The 21,878-nt window shown below is 44.4% G+C and overlaps 1 protein-coding gene across 2 annotated transcripts in view; it reads left to right on the forward strand.

The window, feature by feature from the left end:
* Col4a3 (collagen type IV alpha 3 chain) overlaps positions 1–21,878 on the forward strand; it is a 128,581-nt gene that overhangs the window by 46,452 nt on the left and 60,251 nt on the right. For both annotated transcript variants that reach the window (XM_075952200.1, XM_075952201.1), the window contains exons 2-11: positions 8,909–8,965; positions 10,591–10,680; positions 14,238–14,282; positions 16,185–16,229; positions 17,052–17,114; positions 17,760–17,813; positions 18,725–18,751; positions 19,707–19,784; positions 21,140–21,202; positions 21,312–21,347. In XM_075952200.1, the coding sequence (XP_075808315.1) occupies positions 8,909–8,965; positions 10,591–10,680; positions 14,238–14,282; positions 16,185–16,229; positions 17,052–17,114; positions 17,760–17,813; positions 18,725–18,751; positions 19,707–19,784; positions 21,140–21,202; positions 21,312–21,347 (558 nt within the window). The remainder of the gene's footprint in view (positions 1–8,908; positions 8,966–10,590; positions 10,681–14,237; positions 14,283–16,184; positions 16,230–17,051; positions 17,115–17,759; positions 17,814–18,724; positions 18,752–19,706; positions 19,785–21,139; positions 21,203–21,311; positions 21,348–21,878) is intronic.

A 21,878-nucleotide genomic window follows, 5' to 3' on the forward strand; every position in this document is an offset into this window, starting at 1 on the left:
AATATGCATGCATACACACAAAAACAGTTTTTGAAAAAGCTAACTCAAGATTTTCTTATCCTTTATTAAGAGTCATAGTCATGATTCCTTGGCTTATAGCCAACCCCACACCATCTCTTACTTAGGTAGCATCACCTATGTCCCTTGGGGGAGAAGAAGTTTGATAGGGTAGTGAGCAGCTTGGGTGGAGCCCAATTCAGCCAAAAAAAAAAACAAATGCAGGCACCGTGGCTCTTCACACAGGCTACCCTTCAGGCAGAAAAGTCAATGTGTAGTGTGACTCTCCAAAATCTCTTCAAACTGAGGTGTAGTCATTTGCCAAGGTCAAATAAAAAGCTGTAGGCTCCAAAGGCAATCTGGACCAGGTCTGGAATGAGAATGAGGTGGGAGAAGCTGAGGCCGTCTTGGCATCCTGTAACTCAGTCACCATCTCCTATCAGCGGTGGTTTTCGTGTGTCTGTAAAAATTTTCCAGCTTTACAGCTTCTTCACCAAATGCCTTCATCGCTTTGTGTTTAAAATTTTCCTCTGTTTACTCTAACTGCATGCTTTTTCTGTAAGGAATTCAAAGCTAAGTTAGTAGTTTTCCAAATTAAAAAAAAAAAATACCATCTAAGATGAACTTAGCATGTTCAGTAGTTTGAGAAAACTAATAAATTACAGGCCTTTGAATGTGAAAGAAAAGGCACTTTCTATATTTGAAACGAATGCCTTGTTGTCCTTTTGACTGTTAGTTTTGATTTTCAAAACAGCTATCCTAGATGGACTTTTTACCTTTATCATTAATTGTTAGCAAAGTAAAACATGCACAGAGTAGCGACATAATAATAAAATACCCTTAACATGAAAGGTTGAGATTAAAAGCCCTCTCCTTCCCTGACCACCCCTTCCAGAGTTCCTCTTCAAAAAGGAACCATCTTCAACTCCACAGAAGCTATTCTCTCTCTGAGTGTGTGTCTATCTCCCTCCATCCCCCCCCCCTCTGTCTCTGTCTCTCTCCTTTCTCTCTCTCCATCAACACTTACCTGTGTATAAGTCCTCAGAGGGGGTGAGACACGATGAGTGTCTCTCCCTGCCATGACAGGGTGCTGACAGCCCCCGAGAAGATCCTGTGCAGGTAACCACAGTCTCTGTGAGTTCAAGAGTGTGGGAGTCATGACATGCCCAGAAGCCAGCATTCCATACTGCTGTCCAACCTCCTTCATCTGATTCCCACGCTCCTCCTGCCCCTCTCCGTAATGTTCCCTGAGCCTTGGAAGGAGTGTCAGAGCTGCTCCACCTGTGCTGAGACATTTAACTTTATATTAACATTATATTTGACCAAGTGCAAGCCTCTGCAGTCATGACTCATCACCCTGACCAAAGCTGACAGCGAAACTATTCTAAGACATAAAGGTGGCCAGCCATAAGGCAGTTTGCCGGGCATCATGTCCGTTTGACAAAACAGTAGCAGTACTTGCCCTACCAGGACCTGTTACCTCCCCAGTCACAGGCTTCGGGCTAGGTTTACAGTTCCGGACATGAATTCTTTTACCTGGACTGGGCATACAATTCAACCAGAAAGCAGTTCCTTGCCCCCATACTAGAATGGTTCCTGTGGTTCCACTGAGCTCATCTTGCCTGGCCAGTCGATATTACTACACACAGGGTCACCCACTGCGTAAGACGAATGGTGTCAACCAGTGTTTTGATATTGTGACATGATGCATTGACGTAAAATTCACAATGGAGAATTGCACAGTCAAGTTATCAAATAAAGCTGCATAAAAGTCTTGCATTCTGCACTGGGTGATATGGCATTTGCAGACTGTGTGCTGGACACGCCTACAGTCCCCAAAGTATCTCAGGACCCTCAAGTCAACAAGCAGAATGCCACTATTTCCCCAGCAACTGACCAGTGCAAGGAGGCAGGCAGCTTTTGTACATAAGAAACATATACTTTAAAAGAGTAAGTAGCAGCCGGGCACTGGTGGCACACACCTTAAATCCCAGCACTCGGGAGGCAGAAACAGGCGGATCTCTGTGAGTTCGAGGCCAGCCTGGTCTACAAAGTGAGTTCCAGGAAAGTCAGAGCTGTCACACAAAGAAACCACCGTGTCTGGGGAGTGGGGAAGCAGGGGAGATTAAATAGCATGAAAGGGATTTCTGAAAGACCTAAGGAACCAGAATATTCAGGCACCCACTTCCCAGCATGGAGTTTGGATTTTCTATTGCTTGAAGTTTTTTTGTTAAGATTATTTGAGGTTTTTTTTTTTCATTTTTATTTGATTTTAGGGAAGTTTTCGTGTTAAGAGTTATTGATTCTAAAAACACTGTCATTAATATATCATATTGTTTTAGTGGACCCGTTGGTACACATGACAAGGTAAAATTAGCTTGCTTTCACCTATGAAGAGAAAATTCTAGAACAATAGATGACAAAGTCAACAGTCTTTCACAGGACGAGCAGGGAAGTGAGAAGAGGCACCTCGGGCCCATTCGGCACCTCCCAGCCTAATCTGTGCAGGTCAGTGAGTCTTTCTTTAGGCTGAGGGATGTGAAAAAGGAACAATACACAGACTCTTCATAATACAGACACCACATGCCCCATGAAGAAAGGCTAAGATCAAGAAATCCAGTGACACCCGCCAGCACAAGTGGGGGGACCGTGGACCCTTTACTCACCGTGAGCAAGAATCTAAGCTAGTTCCGCCGTTTCAGAAATCAGTAGAGAAGCTTCTCGAAAATTAAAGCTAGAGCTACCATAAGATCCAGCTGTTCCACTTCTGGATAAACGCCCCAAAGACTCCATGTCCTGACACACACGCACTTGCAAACCCATGTCAACTGCTGCATTGTTTGGAAAGGAAGAGGATGGGTGGATGCTGAAAATGCGGTGCATATACACAAGGGAATTCATATATTCATATCTATTCATACGCACACAAATATACCTGAGGAAAACTGAAGGTGAGGAAACTTACAGGAAAATAGATGAACCTAGAAAGCTTTATAGTAACCAAAATAACAAGCTCAGAAAGAAAAAAAAAGCTAATGTTCTCCCTTATACACGAACCTGAGCTTATAACGTTCATAAGTATATATGAACGAGGATGAGTAAGGAAGTATGGATATAGACTGTAAGACTAAAAAGGAGCTCAGGGGAAGAGAGCAAGAGATGCTGAGGTAATAGGGACACCTATAGGATATGTGGGACATGAAGGCAGAAAGGAGGTTATGGATTGGGTAAATAGGAGAGTGTGAGGGATGGGAGGTGACAGGGAAGAAGGGACACCAGGTCAAACAAAAACAGCGCTTGTTTGAAAACTCCACAGTAAGATGTATACTAATTAGAAATGCTTAAAACTAAAAGATTTTAAAATAGTTTAGGGGACAGGAGTTGCTAGTAACTGACACGGACCTCACTCTTTGGAATACACAAGGCAGGAAGGACGTGTCTTTACCGAAGGGTTTATCTCCAAACATGCCAGAGAACTCATGATGCCACTCAACTGCAGGCTTGTCTGTCACTCAGAAAATCCAAAGCGGGTGGCGGGGTTTGTTGTCTAGACGAGTGCCATCTCCCTGGGCAGGAGCTGAAAGATGGGAAGGGTGGGAGTACCGGTGGAGATGACGATGGGAGGGGCGGGCAACCCCTCGCCAGACCCTTCTCCACTGAAGGGCAAGCTGCCAAAGCTGCAGGTCACTGGGCGGAGGCCACTCTGCGGAGAACAGTTGGTGGGGGCCTGTCTGGCACCGCTTGGCTTGGACTGGCTCAGCTCTTCTTTTCACATACGAAAACCATTGCCTCGGGCCATTGGCTGGGCACAGAGACTGGCAGGGTCAATCATGTTAATGCAAAGTCAGCAGCCCTGTTCATTAGAGTGTGAACCAACTCCGAAGATGCCAGCTTCCCCTCCCACTGACCCCGGGTAGCTGGATGTGGGGAGAGACGGAGGGAGCAGGAGGTCACTTCCACATCATGAGCCAGCAGAAATGGGACGTGCCATGTTCAGAGAGGAGGAGGAGAATCTGAAAAACGTTTTCTATTAATGGGAAGTAAAAATGTATGTATAAATTTCTTGCACCTTTCATAAACAGTAAGAATCAATGTACCTCATTAGATGGCTTGTTAATTTATTATTTTTCTTTATGTGTGTGATTGTGTGGGTAAATGCCACATGTGTGTGTGTGGGGGGGTGCCTGCAGAGGTCTGAGAGGGTGTTGAATCTCCTGGAGCGAGAGTTACAAGTGGTTGTGAGCCATCCAGTATGGATGCCGGGAGCCAAACTCAAGTGCTCTGGAAGAGCGGCATCCACTCTGACCACTGAACCAACTCTGCAGCACCAAACACTGGCTAAGTTTAACCGAGTACAGGTGATGCTTGGATGCTGTGGGAGCTGAGACAAAGCCTATCCCGGCTGCCCAGGCAGCAGCTGAGTAATTGCTGCTTGTATATCACCTATATAAATTGGCACCCATCATTATGAATATCAGATACCACTGAGATTTCTAAGGAACATTTTATTAAGTAAATAAAATGTTACAGTATCTGTGCCCATGTACAAATAACATTGAACTAGTCAACTAATACACTTGGTATCCTCTACGGATACTGGTAACAGACGCTATGATCCCGTTGTGGAACTAACGAAGAATTTTCAGTCTCATCCTTATTCTGGAAGTCCAGGCCAGTTTTCTGGCGTTGGATGAACTCAGGAGGAAATGTTTCAGGGGAACATGGCTAGTTTACACTGTCTGAAGATAAAGTCAGACAGTCACATGGCTGGCCTTTGGCAAATAGTCATGTGTGGAACAGAGAGGGAAAGTCCCCAGTGCCTGAGACCTTACTGAGTGCAGAGCCATTTGTAAGCAGCTTTTCACTGATCCCTATTCCTCTGCAAACCATCACAAGATGAATCTTTTTTTTTTTTTGAGATTATAACATAGTTGGGTCATCTCTCCTTTGACTCCCTCCCTCCACACCCTTGTTCTCTCGCTAATTCAAGGCCCCTTCTTTCATTAATCGCCACATGCCACAAGGCAAACCTTAACACCTTCCTCTTCAGGTGGAACCAATGATGGGGAAGCCTTTGGCAACTGACCCCAAACTCTACTTGAAACCTGCACTGATGACCCACAGGACGTACATACGGTAGCCCGTGTGTACTGGGTATGGGATCCAGGGCTCTAAATCTTTTAGATTCTCTGCAGTGAATGTTTGTCTTGCGTTCTGAGGCTATAAAACATGAATGCACTCATTAAAAGAATGATGCCCCCCCTCCAGGTGAGTTATTTAATATTCAAATGTGCCAAAGCACTAGCCTCGGGCAGCATTCTGATTCCAGGGGAGAGAGGGCAGGGTTGATTACTAAGAACGTCCTGCTCCTTACTTCTTTGAGGTTTGGCATAAGGACACTTTGTTGCTGAAAAAGGAAAAATCATAAAACTATTGCATGAGAAATAGCCAGTCAGTGGAGTTGGTTGAACGGTAGCTGCTGGCCCTATAGCTTTTTAAGGGAGTTAACTTCTGAATAGTAATCAATGGGTTGCATCCATTAAGGTGGTTGTGGCATTTTAAAAAACAGGTCCATCAAAATGAATGCAAAGGATTTAGCCATGGCTCCTGAATCATTTCGTTGAGGAATCTAACGATCAACTGATTGAAATATATTTGCAAAGTTTAGATTGTGTTTAAGGGAAGAGGGCAAGATAAAAAGAATTTATACCTTGCATGAAAGATCACTCGCTGGGGACCTTATTTCATGAGGTCCCATGCCAGTCCCTCTATGGCCATCACACGGGCCTCAGAACAGTTGCCAGAGAGCTGTTCTTACTGTAACGTGGAGGTCGTCCAGTCAGGTGGAAGATCTACCTGTAGGCAAGTTGTCACGTAACACATTCTGAAGTCCCAGACAGCATGGTTGTGCAGACATGTGGGCAGGCCACACCCTGACTGTTTGACTGATTCTGGAATAGTTCTGCTAACCCAGGCAGAAAGAGACAGCTGTGGACCTAGCTGTGGAGCCACGTCTACTATGCAGCCGCAAGATATAAGAACAGGGCAGATTGTGAAGATAGGATACCTGTCTTTTGAGTTGGCGCCCAGAAAGATCAGACTCTCTGTACCTTCTACTAGCCAGCAAGTCATCTGACAGTTTTCTGTTAACGGTGATCCAAGTTCAGCTCTCTTAGCACGTGTGTTGGGGCTTCATAATCTCCAACTTTGGGGAACGATATGTAATTTTCTGTCCTCTGGGGCTACACCGGTGCATGTAGCATACATTATACAAACACACATAAACCTAGAAATGTTTTTTAAGTGATGAAGTTTCTGCTATACAATCAAAGATTTGCTAGATGTGAACAGCTTTCAAGTTTCTGCCATCATCAAGAACGTTAAATAAACTACGATCCTCTAATAAACAAGTGTGCTAAGATGATATCCATTTGGGCTTCTTCATTAACGTGCTGTGGTTAGGTAAGAATACATGCTCCTATGGAGTAACATGTCAGCACGCGTGCCATTTGCTTTTGGGTTGTTTGATGACAGGGGTGTGTGTGTGTGTGTGTGTGTGTGTGTGTGTGTGTGTGTGTGTAAAGAAAGAAAGTAGGAGAGAACAACAGAGACAAAGGGAAAAGGAATGGGGTAGCAGATTATACCAACAGCTGCTGAACTAAAGTGAGATAGTATATGGCCGTTTCTTGTACTGTTTTTTTAGCCCTCATAGACTTAATGTTTTTCTAAAATTTTCTTCAGTCCAAACAACTAACAAGCAATTCCAGTTTGCACTGGTTTTAACATATGCAGATAACTAAAGGCTCCGGTTCCGTTCTTGTTCACCTCAACCATAACTGCCAAACAACCATCACATAACTCCTGGGCTTTAAAATTCCAAGTGCAGGGTGAGCCATAAGCTGCCGTCCAATCAGTGCAGAGTTTGTCCAGGGTGTATAGCACAAATAGGACATCCGCATGAGCAATGCTGGGTGGGTCCTTCTCTCCTGGGATGGACATACAGGCATCAGAAAAAAATGTACATCAAACATGTAACTACAAAATCCACGAGAAGGGATAAGAGAGGAGATGTGGTCTAGACTAAAGGAGATCAGCAAGGAGCTACTCGCTCAAGCTCTGGCTGAAAGGTTCCCAGGAGAGGAAGCCCAATACAACCTCCAAAATAGATGATAGATAGATAGGTAGATAGATGGATGGATAGATAGATAGATAGATAGATAGATAGATAGATAGATAGATAGATAGATAGTCTGCCTTGTGGCCCCATTTAGATAATGGCTAAGATACCTCTCCCTTCTGTGGATCAGATGCTCAGGATCCAGGTGTCTGTGGCTGATGAGAGGCAGAGCTTCTTGCTGTCTATTGGAAACAGTGGCTAGGGAATTCCTTGTATGCTCTACTTGAAGACACTGGCTAGGGAACTATCCATATACTTATGTCAAGTGCACTCAGTGATGGAGTCCTCAACTGTGAGAAAGAAATCACTACCAGCAAGAGGCCTTCATGAAACAGATTCCTGAGAGCTGGCCCTAAGGTTCTGATTCAGTTAGTCATGGGGCAGAGATGAGATGTCCTGGATGTTCAGGGAAGCCATTGCTAATAAGAGTGCAGCTAAACACATGACTGACGTGAATGTAGACAGTTAAAAAATCCAGAAAGACAAATCTGAGATCATCAAGACATGCTTGTATCATGCCAAACACCTGTGAGGAAAACAACAAAGACCTGGTCTTCTGAGAATATCAAATAACCAAACCTCAGGGAGGCTATCAGCGCCTCAGTCAGCTACTTCCCATTCATATAAATCACAATGTTTATGAATGGGTGAGGGTGGGAGGAGTGGAAGTCACCCCCCCCCACACACTCACCTCTGTGAATGGCCCAAAAGCCCCCGTCATCCCCTCAGGTAACATATTCAGTTCATTATGTGTTGAGACTTTTTCTTTTCAGTTACACAAATAGAATTCCCTCTTTCCTTTGTAATTTACCTACCAGCCTCCTAGCTTTGTACAATATCAATTATCAGTTGATATTATCAATTATCGATCATATTTTTCTATAGAAGAAGACTAATTTTGCAGTTAGTATTAACTAAAGGAAACGTTGAAGGAAAAGGTTCATGTATGACCACAGAGTGTATTATTTATGTCAAAGTACATACTAAATCTGCCATGTACAGCTATTTTTATTCTTGTTTCTCTGTAGGTGGTCAATATTTTTTAGAGCTGATTTGTACATAGTTTCTAAGGGCTGAGTATGTGGAGGTATCAAAGGGACGAGATAGGACAGCATTTCCCCAGCTCAGTAATGTAGCTTTCGTTCTTTTCATAAGGAAGATCATTCAGATGTCAGCATAGTGAGTGAAGGTCTAAAAGGCACACAGTGAGCACCTATTTTAGTCTTGAGCGTTGTTTCAGGGAAAGCGAAGCTTGGAATCACCTGTGGAACATGTTATGTGTTCAGTCATGATATATGAGATTTGTTGCACACAGGAAAGTCAGGTACAAATATGCATTGAACCCAAACACACAGACACAGACACGCACCCACACACACACAAGCGCATGCACGCACGCACGTTCTACTGAAGCTAAGAATATGCCAGTGTTACACTACTTTCCACCCACAACAATGGCAGTTTCAGACAGTCCAACTTTTTCTTATCATGAAAAAAGGGAGAGACATAAACAGCTTTTCCTTTTCCACAAACAAGTTGCCTAACTTCCCAAGTCCAAAAAACAAAAAAACGGTGACACTTCCATGTCATTTGACACTCTTTCTAGGATGGTTTTCCTCTTCACATTTATTGATGAAATACCAGTGTCCCATGCATGGGAGTTTAAGTGTCCAAGATTCAAAGAACATAAAATGGGCTGGCTATCCATCAACCGTCCTCTATTGCTCTTTCCAGGGCTGCGTCTGCAAAGGCAAGGGCCGGTGCGTGTGCGTGGGGACCAAAGGGGAGAAGGTAAGAACAGAACATCCTGCTGCCTTGAGTCTGTCACACTTTACTCTTCTGTAGTGGAGATCTTCACTACGTTATCAAAGTCTCCTAAATCCACGTTTAAAGTAATTATATATAAACATTAACCTTAAACAATGTTGAAAGCCTTCTAGGAAGCTTTGGCTACTCCTGCTTCCTTGTGTAAATACTGGCAGTTAGACTGTAACTCTCTCGGCTGAATAAGTAGCAAGTTGGCAGAAAGAGAACATTTTAAGACGCCTCCCTAGCATACACTATATTTATGATGTTGCTAAACATGAGAGAAGAAACTAAAACAACTTGATTCTCTCGCTTCTATGTAAACATTGAATGAAACCCACAGATGCTGTGCGGCAGCACTGGGACAAGATCGCCCCCTGGTGGTAAAATCCAGCAGCAGCACTCCAGTCAAGGAAAAAAAATTCAAAGCTCCATTGCAGAATTCAAAGAAAAAGAATGCTGTGAAATCTCATCAGTTCGCCCCATTAACTCACAATTTATGAAAATGAAGACAGGCAGAGCTAAAGCATTTGTTGTTTGTTTACAAACTTCTTCCTCGGAAACATTAATTAATTATTCAACAATAATGAATGGTAACTAACAGCTATACACACACTGCAGTCCTCAAACATGGGAAAGTAACTGAGCTTTGAGAGGTGTAGCAAATCCACTTCTGTCTCTGTTTAGAAGGTGCGCTTGCCTACATACCAGTGGAAAGGGCCAGACGTTCAATCTTTTCTGTGGCTTTATGTAGTTATTTATCTATTTATTTATTTGTTGCATTTACCAGTTGTAACAAAACAAATTAACTAGTGGCCTTACCTATTAAGACTATTTCTTGGTGTTCACATCCATGGGAAGGCTTTTTTTTTTAAAAAAAAACTCAATTCTACTAGGACCCATAGCATCATTTAGCTCCACCTACAAGATCATGATGTTGCCCTTGACACCTCTCCTGCAGCTCCTATGAAAATAGCTGATTGGGGGATGCATTCCCGTGCAACAACAAAAGGTCTCCAGTCTGTACTTCTATGGTATTCTGTTTTCATTCTGTCATTACTAAGACCTCAAAACAAGGCTTTCCACCTCACCTTCACCATCTCCATGCCTTAATAAACACACTCCACTAAACTTAATTTTATTTTTATTTATTTATTTATTTATTTGGATTTTTGAGACAGGGTTTCTCTGTAGGTTTTTGGTTCCTGTCCTGGAACTAGCTCTTGTAGACCAGGCTGGCCTCGAACTCACAGAGATCTGCCTGCCTCTGCCTCCCGAGTGCTGGGATTAAAGGCGTGCGCCACCACTGCCCAGCCTAACCTTAATTTTCTAAACATACTGTTCTTTCCATTCTTGGTTCCTTCCCTTCTAACCTCTATCCTGAGTAGTAGGTTTACCATCTGGGAAAAGTCATTCTCTACAAGGACATGGGCATCACTTTGAAGCCTATGGACGTGTGTCTCTAGATGATGGTTTTCCTGGATGCTGAGTGCGATTATTGACTCTTTGATGCAAGAGAAGAACACCATGAAGAAGAGAAGGCTGGGGTGTGGCGCAGTGTGTTGCTGGCTCATTGCTGCTTGCTTCTTTTTCCATTTTGGTTTTAACAGGGGGAGAAAGGCTATGCTGGGCCCCCTGGTTTACCTGGCCAGAAAGGATTTCCAGGTCCTGAAGGCTTGCCTGGACTACAGGGACCCAAGGTATGTCACCCTTAAAGCTTTGTTAATACTCTGTTTACCAACCCCCTTTTTATGCCCACCACATAGACCACGGAGGCCCTGAAGAGAATTTCCCATCATAGCCACCTGGTGGATGAAAAACAAATCCTTGGTTTCCTATCCTAGCTGAGCTTTCGGAGGTACATTCTTAGTCACCCAGACCCCGTGTAGTTTCTAGCCATGAATCTGGCCAAGCTTGTCTTACACGGGAAGATGAGGTCTTTCCTCCTTCACTGAAGACCTGTCTTTCCACCTGTGCGCTGACCACTGGGGTTCCCACCATGACCGTAGTCCAGGAGCACCTCCTCTCTAAGGGACCTTTGAACTATGCTTTTGGCGCTGTCTCTTCTCTTTTAGCGCTAAAATATGCAAGTATTCTTCTATACTGGCTTATACCTTCATCTAGATCCTCAGGTACCCTAACCAAAGGTTGTCCACCTCTCCTTGTCTTTTCCATAGGTCAGGTTCTCGAAGAAATAGTTAATGTGGTACCTGTTGGTCTCCTGCTCACCTCCCCTTAGCCAGTGACCTCCAAATGGCCCCTGAGAGGGTGCTTTTGTGTCTTTACTTGACACAAACCTCTTCTTTGACTCCAAACGAGTGGGTCTGGAGACATCTGTCTGCCTTTGGTTTTGGAAGTCGCTTTTCCTGATTCTCTTCCTGTCTCCGTAGCCACCTCCACCTTTGAGGGGTCTGTTAAGCATCAGGCTTCTAAGGTCTATAACAGAGACTGTCACCCTCACACTTGTCACACATCTTTACCCTGAAGGGTGTGACACACAAAGGTCTCGTTTCAATGAACACCCGAGAGGATTTGCTAAATAACCGCACCATGAGATCCGCTGCTCATACCTTCCTACTGGTGACATTAACTAGACAGATTCGGGTGCTCTCACGCACACAAACTCCCCTGACTACTAGTCTCCAGCAAGCTGTAAACTATAACCTATCAAAAAAATCATTGTAATTGATCTTCGTGGAATCTTTCAAAGTTGCAAACTGTATTGACATATCTATTAGAAAAATGCATAGAACACTTAAGTGATATTTTTACCCCAATCCTAGCACTGACCCAATTATTCCTCCCCGTATTTTGTGTATTCCTCATGTTGGCACTGTGATGCATACACAGAACTCAAGGAGACCTTTCTGTTCACCACCTCATTATAAAGGACACATGTGAATAGACACATAGGGTTCACTGAAGGTTCCAGTGTAGGCACTTCTGTCCCCTGGAAGTGAAGTGTCTCGCTCTTGTGGTTCATGGATGCCCGCCTGCCCAGAGCTCTCCGTAATCACCTCAGACTAGAGACTTTTGCAGGCACTTCCTCTAGGAGGCAGGAGCCTCTCCTCAGCCTAGACAGTGGGGCTGCAACCAGAGACTCCTAGCTTCTAATCGGGGATTAGCCTTTCTGGTGACCAGCCCCAAGCCAGGAGCCTGCCAAAAATCCCCTCATCAAAAGATGTCTCTCGATGTGTTGGGGGATTCCGAGGGACCTGGTAGCTCTATATGAGGAGTCAAATATTAGGAGGCTAAAGACAATCCTTGTATCCCAACCTCTAAGGAAGGATGAAGGATCTTAGGAGCTATAGGCCAAGCACTAAAGGCAGAGACAAGTATCTGTGACCACACCTAAGCGACGAAAGCCATACTTACAGTTTACAAAACCAAGCCTGATGCCCAGGGATTCTACCATTCCTGTCTGTCTGGTCCAAGCCAGTGTTATTCTTCCTCCTTTTCTTCTTCTGATGCTAATCTTGAATTAGCTAGGATGGGAAAGATGGCTAAGAAGGTAAAATGTACTGGCTATATAAGCATAGGGACCTGAGTTCAGATCCCCAGCACCTCTGGGAAAGCCAGACACAGCAATGTACATCTAAATCCCAGAGCTGGGAGCAGAGAGACAGAGAAAGGATCTGTGGAGCTCAATAACCAGCCAACCTAACTGAACCAATTAACACTCTCAGTTCAGTTGGAGTCTCTGTTTGAAAACGTAAGATGCAGAACAATAGAGAAAGATACCAAATGCCAAATCTGGCTTCCACATACATGCATAACACACACACACACACACACACACACACATACACACACACACACGCATGCACATACACACTCACATTTTTTAAAACTCTGGTTATTCCACTGACTATTTTCAGGGCTCGGGCTTGCATTTCCCTTCGTTTCTCTGGTCCAAGTATTTTCGGTGTGTGAAGCCTACAGGTAGAGCAGCCGAGAACTCCTTTCTTCTTTCGTTCCCTATGCTCTACTCTGCTGGCTTGCCTTCAGCACCCCTTGAGGAATACCACTTGCAATTAGAGTTGCTAGCGCCATGCTGCCTCGTTCAGATTGCACGTTGGGCAGATACCCCACAAAAACTAACCCAGGAAATGCCTGTCATGTCATGAGACCTTATTTTCAAACATAGCTTAGAGATACATACAGCCCCAAGGGAGAACTTGACTGAGGCAAACAACCAGAAAACATTAAAATCTTGCCAAATTACCTTTCAGATTTATAGGCTTCCTTTCTCGGTGTTATTTTCTGCACAAGAGGATTTACTACAGGGAAGTAGAACCTGCAAATCTGTCTACTTTTCCGACCTAGGCGTAACAAAACAGCTCCCACCCAGGGAAAGAGACAGCCTTGAACATGACCTTGCACCCAGGAATTCCACCTCAGAAGGGAAGGGTTGACTTTGGCCTAGACAGTCCAATCTCAGAAGACTCTGTAACAGCCTTTTCTCAAAAAGAAAAAAAAAAATTGAAACTCTCTGGAATGACGAAAACAGCTTTCGCACAATGATGCTTTCACAGCAAGTAGTGTAGCTAAAATATTCTCCATTTAAGGTTATTCCCTATGAAAGGGGGCCTCAAACTGGGATGCGCTGGAAAGAAAGTCATGTGTGGTACAGGCAGTCCTTGCTTTGTTATTTATTTTCTCCTACGTGTCAGGCACCTTTCGCTATGAAGTGTTATTTCTCCTGCATGGAATCACCAGCTGCTGCCCTCCTTGGCCGTTCTAACCACGGCGTTCTTCCTTATCAGACCTCAGAAGCTGCTGGGCTAATGTGAGTCTTTTACAGGCTCGCAGCACTTTCCAGTGCAGGAGAACCCCAACAAAATCCTGATGAAATGTGGATTCTGAATCAATATGCCTGGGATGAGGAAAAGGGGCGGGACTGTTCCCAGTTTGATGCCAAGTCATTGGTCCCTGATGACACTTCTGAGTAGCAAGAGTATAAATGCAGTTTTGTTTGTCCATTCTGATTGGTACTTGAATGGATCAAGTGATCAAGATTTATCAACAGGGAAATATTCACAGGAGGAAAACTGCTCAGCGTGGAGACCAGCCTGGGGTGTCCGGTGTGTGGGGGAGACGGGGTGGCGTAGTACCCGTGGAGACCAGCCTGGAGCGTCCAGTGTGTGTGTGTGTGTGTGTGTGTGTGTGTGTGTGTGTGTGTGTGTGTGTGTATGTGTGTGGTACCACCAAAAAGGTTTTTGCTGTACTGACTTTTCCTTTTTCCACTTGGATCTAGGGCTCTCCAGGACTTCCAGGGCTCACTGGCCCCAAAGGCATCAGGGTTAGTAGTTCCACCCATCTGGTCTGATTGTTGGTTGAACACTAACAATCGTCTCGTAGGAAACATTATTCAAATGTCAGAGAGGAGGCTGTCCATTGTGTCTAGCTCCCCAGATTGAGTTTGAGGACAGGAAAATTAAACCACTAGCTGAGATCAAAATAATGGTCACCAACTTAGGGGCAGATGTGACCTGGTGGGGCAAGGGCTCAAGAGGACTTTCAAGAGTGATGGAGATGCTGGTCCTGTTTGAGGTAGAAGTGATTGTGAAGCAACCGTGAGTATCCAGCCTTGGTGGTGCATGTCTCGCATCCCACCACTCTAGCGACAGGGCAGGAGGAGTGGGAATTAAGGACAGCATGAGCAACATAGCAAGACTCAAGAAGGAAGGGAGGGAGGGAGGGAGGGAGGGAGGGAGGGAGGGAGAGAATGAAGGAACAAAGGAAGGAAGGAACGGGAAGGTAGGGAAGGCATGGAAGGAAAGAAGGCAGGCAGGAAAAAAGAAAGGAAGGAGGGAGGGAAGGAGGGAGGGAGGGAAGGAGGGAGGGAGAGAGAGAATGAAGGAACGAAGGAAGGCAGGAACGGGAAGGTAGGGAAGGCACGGAAGGAAAGAAGGCAGGCAGGAAAAAAGAAAGGAAGGAGGGAGGGAGGGAGAGAGGGAGGAAAGATGGAAGGGAAAGGGAAGGGAATGAAGGAAGGGAAGGCAGGCAGGAAAGAAGGAAGGAAGGAATGAAGGAAGGAGGGAAGGAGGGATGAAAGGAGGGAAAGAAGGATATATATTAAAAATCCTTGCTTTTCACAGAGCATAAACATTTTACTGCATGTAAAATATACCTTAAAAATGAATTTCAGCCAGGTGTAGTGACTCACACCTACAACCTAAGCACTCAGGAGGCTGAGGCAGGAGGATTGCTGTAAATTTGAGGCTGGGCTGCCTAGCGATATTTCCAGGCTAGGCTGGGCTATTAGAGTGAGCCCTTATCTCAAAGAACAAACAAAAAAATAATTCCCCACAGCCAAAGCAACCATAACAGCCCCTCTTAAGAGTTTTATACTGTAAAACTTCCCACAGGGGAAAGCGCTTGTGAGCCTGATGATCTGAGTTCAATACCAGGAAGCTATTATATTAAAAAAAAAAACAGATTCAGTAGTGCACAATCCCAGTACTCATATATCCAAACAGGAGGTGGATATAGGAGATGGGCTGCCACCCTGAGTGTTGGATGGCAGAAATATCAAGAGAGGCCCTGCCCCAACAAGGTGAGAAACAGAAAAAACTCCCCCAAAGTTGTCCTCTGATCTCCACGAGTTTACTGTGTCACAAACACCACACACAGAGACACAGACACACACACACATGCACACACACACACAGACACAGACACACACACACATGCACACACACACACACAGAGACACAGACACACACACACACACAGAGACACAGACACACACACACATGCACACACACACACAGAGACACAGACACACACACACACACAGGCACACAGAGACACACACACACATGCACACAGACGTGCATACACACACATGCATGCACACATGTGCACACACACACACACACACCCCAGGTTTACAAATGGGAGGCAGGGGCAAAAGTTCACAAGCACGAACAAAGCCCTGGATATATACACAGTGAGCTCGAGACCAGTCGAGGCCACACGCATAGCAAGAGCGACTCTCACCAAGCAAAGCAAAAGCTGCCAAGGCCAGATGTACAAAGGTTTGTCAAGCCTTTTTGTTTGTTTTTTGAATCACCTTTTGATATACTCAATACATAGCTGCAAAGGAATGATCATTGAAATGGCGAATAATTTTATGTTTATAGGATGAACATTTTTAACTGTTTTTCTCTCTATCCCTTCCTCTTTTGCTTATGTTTAGGGAATAACTGGATTACCAGGATTTTCAGGTCCTCCTGGACTTCCAGTAAGTAATTAGAAGCATATGTGTGTATGTATGTTTGCATATGTATTATGTGCGTATGTGTGCATGTATGTGTGTACATCTGTATATGCCTGTATGTTTGTGCATATATTGTGTGTATATGTATGTGTATATATTTTTGCGTATAAGTTTATGTGTGTTGTGTATGTATGCCTGTATGTATATGTGTGTGTATATTTGTATATGTGTATATGTGTGTCTAACATGTGTGTATGTATATGTATGCATTGTACATATGCACATATATGTGCATGTATGTGTACATTTGTGTGTGCACTTACTCACATGATCATCTTAATTAAAATGTTAGAAAAGTCACACACAGAAGCATGTCTGACACACTCTTTACAAGAAGAAAACACACCCTAGGACTGACCATGAGGAGTGTGGATTTGTATGACCCCTGAGCAGAACTGAGTAGCAGCGGTAGAACAAACTAGAACAGCCTGGTTTGTAGCACAGAACAATGCCACAGTCCCCTCGGTGACTATTCTGTCCTCTTCCCTCCCTTCCTCTCTCAGAACAGCATGCCATGCAATCCCACTTTCTGTTTCCTAGATTTTTGTCTAAAATATCCACATCTCACCCAACAATCTTTATCTTAGCATGTTTCCTTTCCTGTGATATTAAATTATATCAAAGATCTACAATTTAAATTTGCCATGTAAGCATTGAAGCAACCATTTCTAGCCAATAGCCATTTAAAACCACTCCTCATTTTTCTTGAGTCCTGCCTTTTTTGCAGGGTCCTGGGGCTGGTGACGCTGCCTCTGTCTTTGTCAGTGAGTCTTGCTCTCTTTCTAGGGCATCCCAGGCCATCCTGGGCCTCCCGGGCTGGCTGGTTTACCAGGATGCAATGGTTCTAAGGTATGTCCTGCTCGCATGGGTGGTTAGCGAGAGCATTGCTGGATGAAAGGGCGAGGAAGAGGATGTAGTGAAATGGAAATGGACTTTCTAGTAGCATTCTTTAAATCAGCATCAACAGCATGATTGAATATCAATTGCTTCCTTGCTCCTTACATATGGATTTAAGGGAGTTTTCCAATCAATTCGCACAGAAGCTCAATGACTCTCTTGCATCAGAAGTTGTAGGTGCCAATCAGAGACTAAAGCTTCGAGAACAAAGTTAGTGTCTGGAAAGGAAAACCTGAGCGTTGAAGGGCCCTCTTGCCTCTATTGTGTCCCAGCAGAGCCCTGCCCTCCCCCCTAGAAGGGTGGCCACAAGCGAACTAATTACCAAAGTTCCAACAGCAGCAATTAAAAAGTTCTTGGCACAATTAGGCTGCTGTTTATGCTCAATTTGAGGAGCAGTCGACCCGATCTTACTCTCAACTAAGATAATGGGTTTCTGGCCCTCGGCCCTCTAAGCAGCAACCATCAAGAATTTGAATTGGTTTGCCTAGAGTTGTCAACCGCATTGACAATTGGATGGAGGGGCCACTCGGGGATAGCTACCCGCGTGGGACGGTCTAGCACAGCTAAGAATTCCAACAAACTCTCCGTGTCTTCTAGGGTGAACAAGGATTCCCAGGCATTCCCGGGACACCAGGCTATTCGGGGCTCCCAGTAAGTCTCCATCGCTCTCTCCATATCACAAACATAAATTATGGATGAAAGTAGTCCATTCTGTGTGCTGTGTACACAAGCCCCTCATGATATGGGCAAGGATAAGACGTTATCAGACTCTGAAGAAAAAGAAAAAAAGAGACAGAGAGAAAGAAAAAGAAAAAAGAGAGGAAGAAGGAAAGAAGGAAGAAAAGGAGGGAAGAAAGGAAAGAAGGAAGGAAGGAAGGCAGAAGGTTATGAGGTCACATTTAGACATTAAGGCTTTGTTTTACTTGACGTATCCACACAAAGATGTATAATAAGCAGACAGACTGGAGGAGAGGATGTGAGGTGAAGCCTCCAGCAATTCAGAGAGAGCATAGGGAGCAATGAATGGGAAGTCAGACTTGACTTCAGCATGTAACCTCAATGTCAGGAGGAATGAGCAGGCAGGGAAAGGAGGAAAGGCCCTAATGGCAGAGAGCAAACCAGAAAGAGTACAGAATAGAAGTCCTGGGGAAACTGACTTCAGTGAAGGATGGGGCAACCCAAGGATGCTGAAAGGCTTGGTAATACAAGAACTAATGACTTGGTCTTAGCAAATGACATGAAGTCATTGCTGACCTTGGAAAGCAGTGGTTCCATGGCAGGAAGGAGCTGGGAGGCATAAACGGAACTAGAGAGTAGGCGGGAGAAGAACAGGATATAAATTTGCAGGCAAGATGAAAGAAAGGCTGTCTGTACTGGAGGGAGGCAGAAGATGGAGAAGAAACTGTTGATCTGTTGAAATGTGCAAATTTGAGGACGTTGAAAGCCAGTAGCAAGAATGTTAGAATGTTATGGGGCCAGCAGGCAATATAAGGAAGTAGAGACAAGATCAAGTGTATGGATTTATTTGGCCTCTGGGCGCTAATGCGTTGCTTCTTTCCCAGGGTCCTGCTGGTTTGAAAGGACAAAAAGTAAGTCATTTGTCATCTACTATTACTGACTATCTCTAACCATATGTATGAAAAAATATTTCAATTAATTAGTGAAATATAAACTATAACACACTGACCTCATAATCCAGGTCTTGGTATTAATAATTCAGATACTGGAGAAATTAAAACATGGCACTGTCTCCTATTGAGCAAATTCTTCTGACTCTCACCATAGACAGGTCTTTGAATGGTTATGCCATTCTTTCAAGAAGGAGAATCAAGTGGCAAGAAACTGATCTCATGTTTGAGACTCCACATTCTAGGTTAAGAATTACTACCACGTTGGGTGTCTTGGGAAGTGATTTATTATTCTTTTTCCTTCTATCATCACAAGTTGACAGATTTTTAAGAATAGTAGAAAAGTGGGAGGAGGGGCTTGTGAAACCCCACCTTCGCTCGAGGAGCTATAGGAAGCTAATGGTTGCTGGGGAAGGAGAGAGATTTTCCTCAGTGGTGTAGCCATTGGTAAGTTGTCCATGAGCATATATAAATAGCCCCTCAGCCGTGGTCCTATAAGAAACCTTAATTAAACTCACGTGTACGTGGGTGCGTGTGTGGGCGTGTGCGCACACACACAAACACACACACATACACTTGTGTGGTGGGAAAGTATGGGGTGAACTATAATCAGCAGGAGGAAAGGTGGGTAGTGAGAGGGAATACAGTCAAAAGGAGTTTTCTATACAAGTGCATAGACGTCACAATTCATCATTATATATAATTTATAGAGGCTAACAAATATTTTAATGAGTTCTTTGAATGCTTCAAAAAGGAATGATCCGCACATTTGCAAAATGCTTCTCTAAGTGTATATACCCTCACAAGTGTTCAGCTTTAAGGAGGTAGAACCTTGAATAAGCACTCAATTGGGGGGAGGGGGTGTTCAAAATATAAAGTTGATTGGGGTTGATGACTGACTGTCTCTGTTTCCAAGGGTGAGCCTGCTCAAGGAGAAGACAGGGAACTCAATGGCAAAGGTGACCCTGGGCTTCCAGGGCCTCCAGGCTTCCAGGTACAATACTTCTAGAAGGATCTCTCGTTCATATTCTTATTCGTACTATAGCATATTCATATTATCTATCTATCTATCTATCTATCTATCTATCTATCTATCTATCTATCTATCTATCTATCTCTCCCCCATTCCTCCCGGCCTCTCTCTTTCCTCTCTTCTCTCCCTGTCTACAAAGTCCGCCTCACATGTCATTCTAACATTGACTCCATTGAGAGGAGCAACACAGTGATATGCAAAAAAATGACATTGTGGGTATCTTTTATTCTCTTCTTAAGTGTCTGTCACTCGAGACTGTTCAGGGACGATTTCTACTCTCTTCATATTGGCTGAAATCAAGGACAGGTTCACACCATGCATTGACTACCACTTACAATTGGAGTGCTGAACAAGCTGGCGCCAATGTTTACACAGCATCTTTATGAGTTTCACCGAAGGGTGGTTCTCTCCCCCATTGAACCTCCAATAGTTTGCTTCACTAATCCATTTGTCGCTAGCCTGGCCGTGTTTCATAATAGATCCAGTGAGACACAGCTATCTGGGGCTTGTTTTAAACTTTGTGATTCAGAAGGCCCCCTTAGGTAGACATCGACTATAATTTCAGGCTAATGAACCAGAACTAACTCACCTTAGTTTGGAATTAAGTGTGAGAATTTCTGCAAAGAGACGGGATATTTACCTCTGTGAATGAGAATTTGAATTGAGGCTGTGGATGAATGGTGAGCCAGGTCAACTAAGCTGTGAAATTGGGCTCAGAGCCCAACAACTACAGGTGTGTGGCTTGCAGCGGTAATGGGCTCCTGAGAGAGGGGTGCTACAAAATAATGAATGCTAATGAGAAAGGTAATGCAGGGAGTAGGACCAGGAAGTATCCATAGGGAAGAACTCCAGCTACAGACAGAGAGAGAAGGAGCCCAGAGCTTTGGTGGCACAGTCAGTTAACTCAAAGTATTGATCCAGCCGGGAGGGCAGCCTTCTGAGAATGCCAGCCAGAGAGAGAAAGGAAAGAAGCGATCGTATAGGTATAAGGAAAACTAGGCAGGAGAGCTGTAGGTGGGACCGGTCCTAAAGAAGGAGGAGAAACACTGTCCAAATACAGGGAGGAAGAAGGGAAAGACAGGAGAGGGGAGAGAAAGAGATAGAGAGGAAAAAAAACCTGAAAACTGCCCAAGTAGAGAAGCGTTGCTGGCAATGCCCCATATGCAGTAGCATTAGACTATCCCAGGTATCTGTTGCCTCCATCAATGAGTTAGAATGGTTGGTTGCAGTCACTTAGAAAGGAGGCGGTATGCTCTTGTGATTCCATTAAAACATCACTGTCTAACAAGTACACTGAATTCCCTCTTCTCTTCAAGGGTTTTCCAGGCCCCCCAGGTTTTCCAGGGCCTGCCGGTCCACCTGGTCCTCCAGGAGATTTTGTGAGTATGAAGTCCCTCTCAATGTCTACATTGGTGACTGCAAAATGTTTTAGAGCATTCTCTGGCTGGGCATGACTCCTGCTGCAACGTTTCCTTATGGCTTTTCTAGGGTCTTCCAGGTGCCATGGGACCCAGAGGACCAAAGGTAAGTCTGTATTCCCAAGTTATAGCGGTCAGAGCACCCTACCCAGCCCAAAAGCCTATCAGACCACAGTGGGCACCTCCCTGGGATCACAGGAATCCCAGCAGGACAGGGGACAGGACCAGCCATAACTGGGGAAAAGCAAGGGTTTCTAATGGATAGACTTCAATGGCTGATAATCTTGCCTTGGGCCATCAGGCTGCTTTGCAAAATCCGTGCGATCTTATATGCCTAAATGAAGGGTGACTTTGTGTGGTCTTTCGGTGTTTCTACTAAAAAGTCAAGTTGTAGCTTAAGGATAAAAATGTTGAGTAAATAAAAAGTTAAGTTAAATTTTAAAAAATGTTGCATGAAGCTAGCGTCGCCAAGGAGGCTTTACTAAGCAGTGTTTCTTATTGATATCAATGACCCGATGTACAGGATCCTTCCCAGTGTGCTCTCGCATTTATTACTTCACTGATAGATGCACGCAAGCAATCTCTCTGTCCCTCCCCGGGTCCTGTTCCCTCCCCCTCTTCCTCCCTCTTCCTCTGT

Source organism: Microtus pennsylvanicus, chromosome 17 (assembly GCF_037038515.1).
Source record: "Microtus pennsylvanicus isolate mMicPen1 chromosome 17, mMicPen1.hap1, whole genome shotgun sequence".
Lineage (NCBI taxonomy): Eukaryota > Metazoa > Chordata > Mammalia > Rodentia > Cricetidae > Microtus > Microtus pennsylvanicus.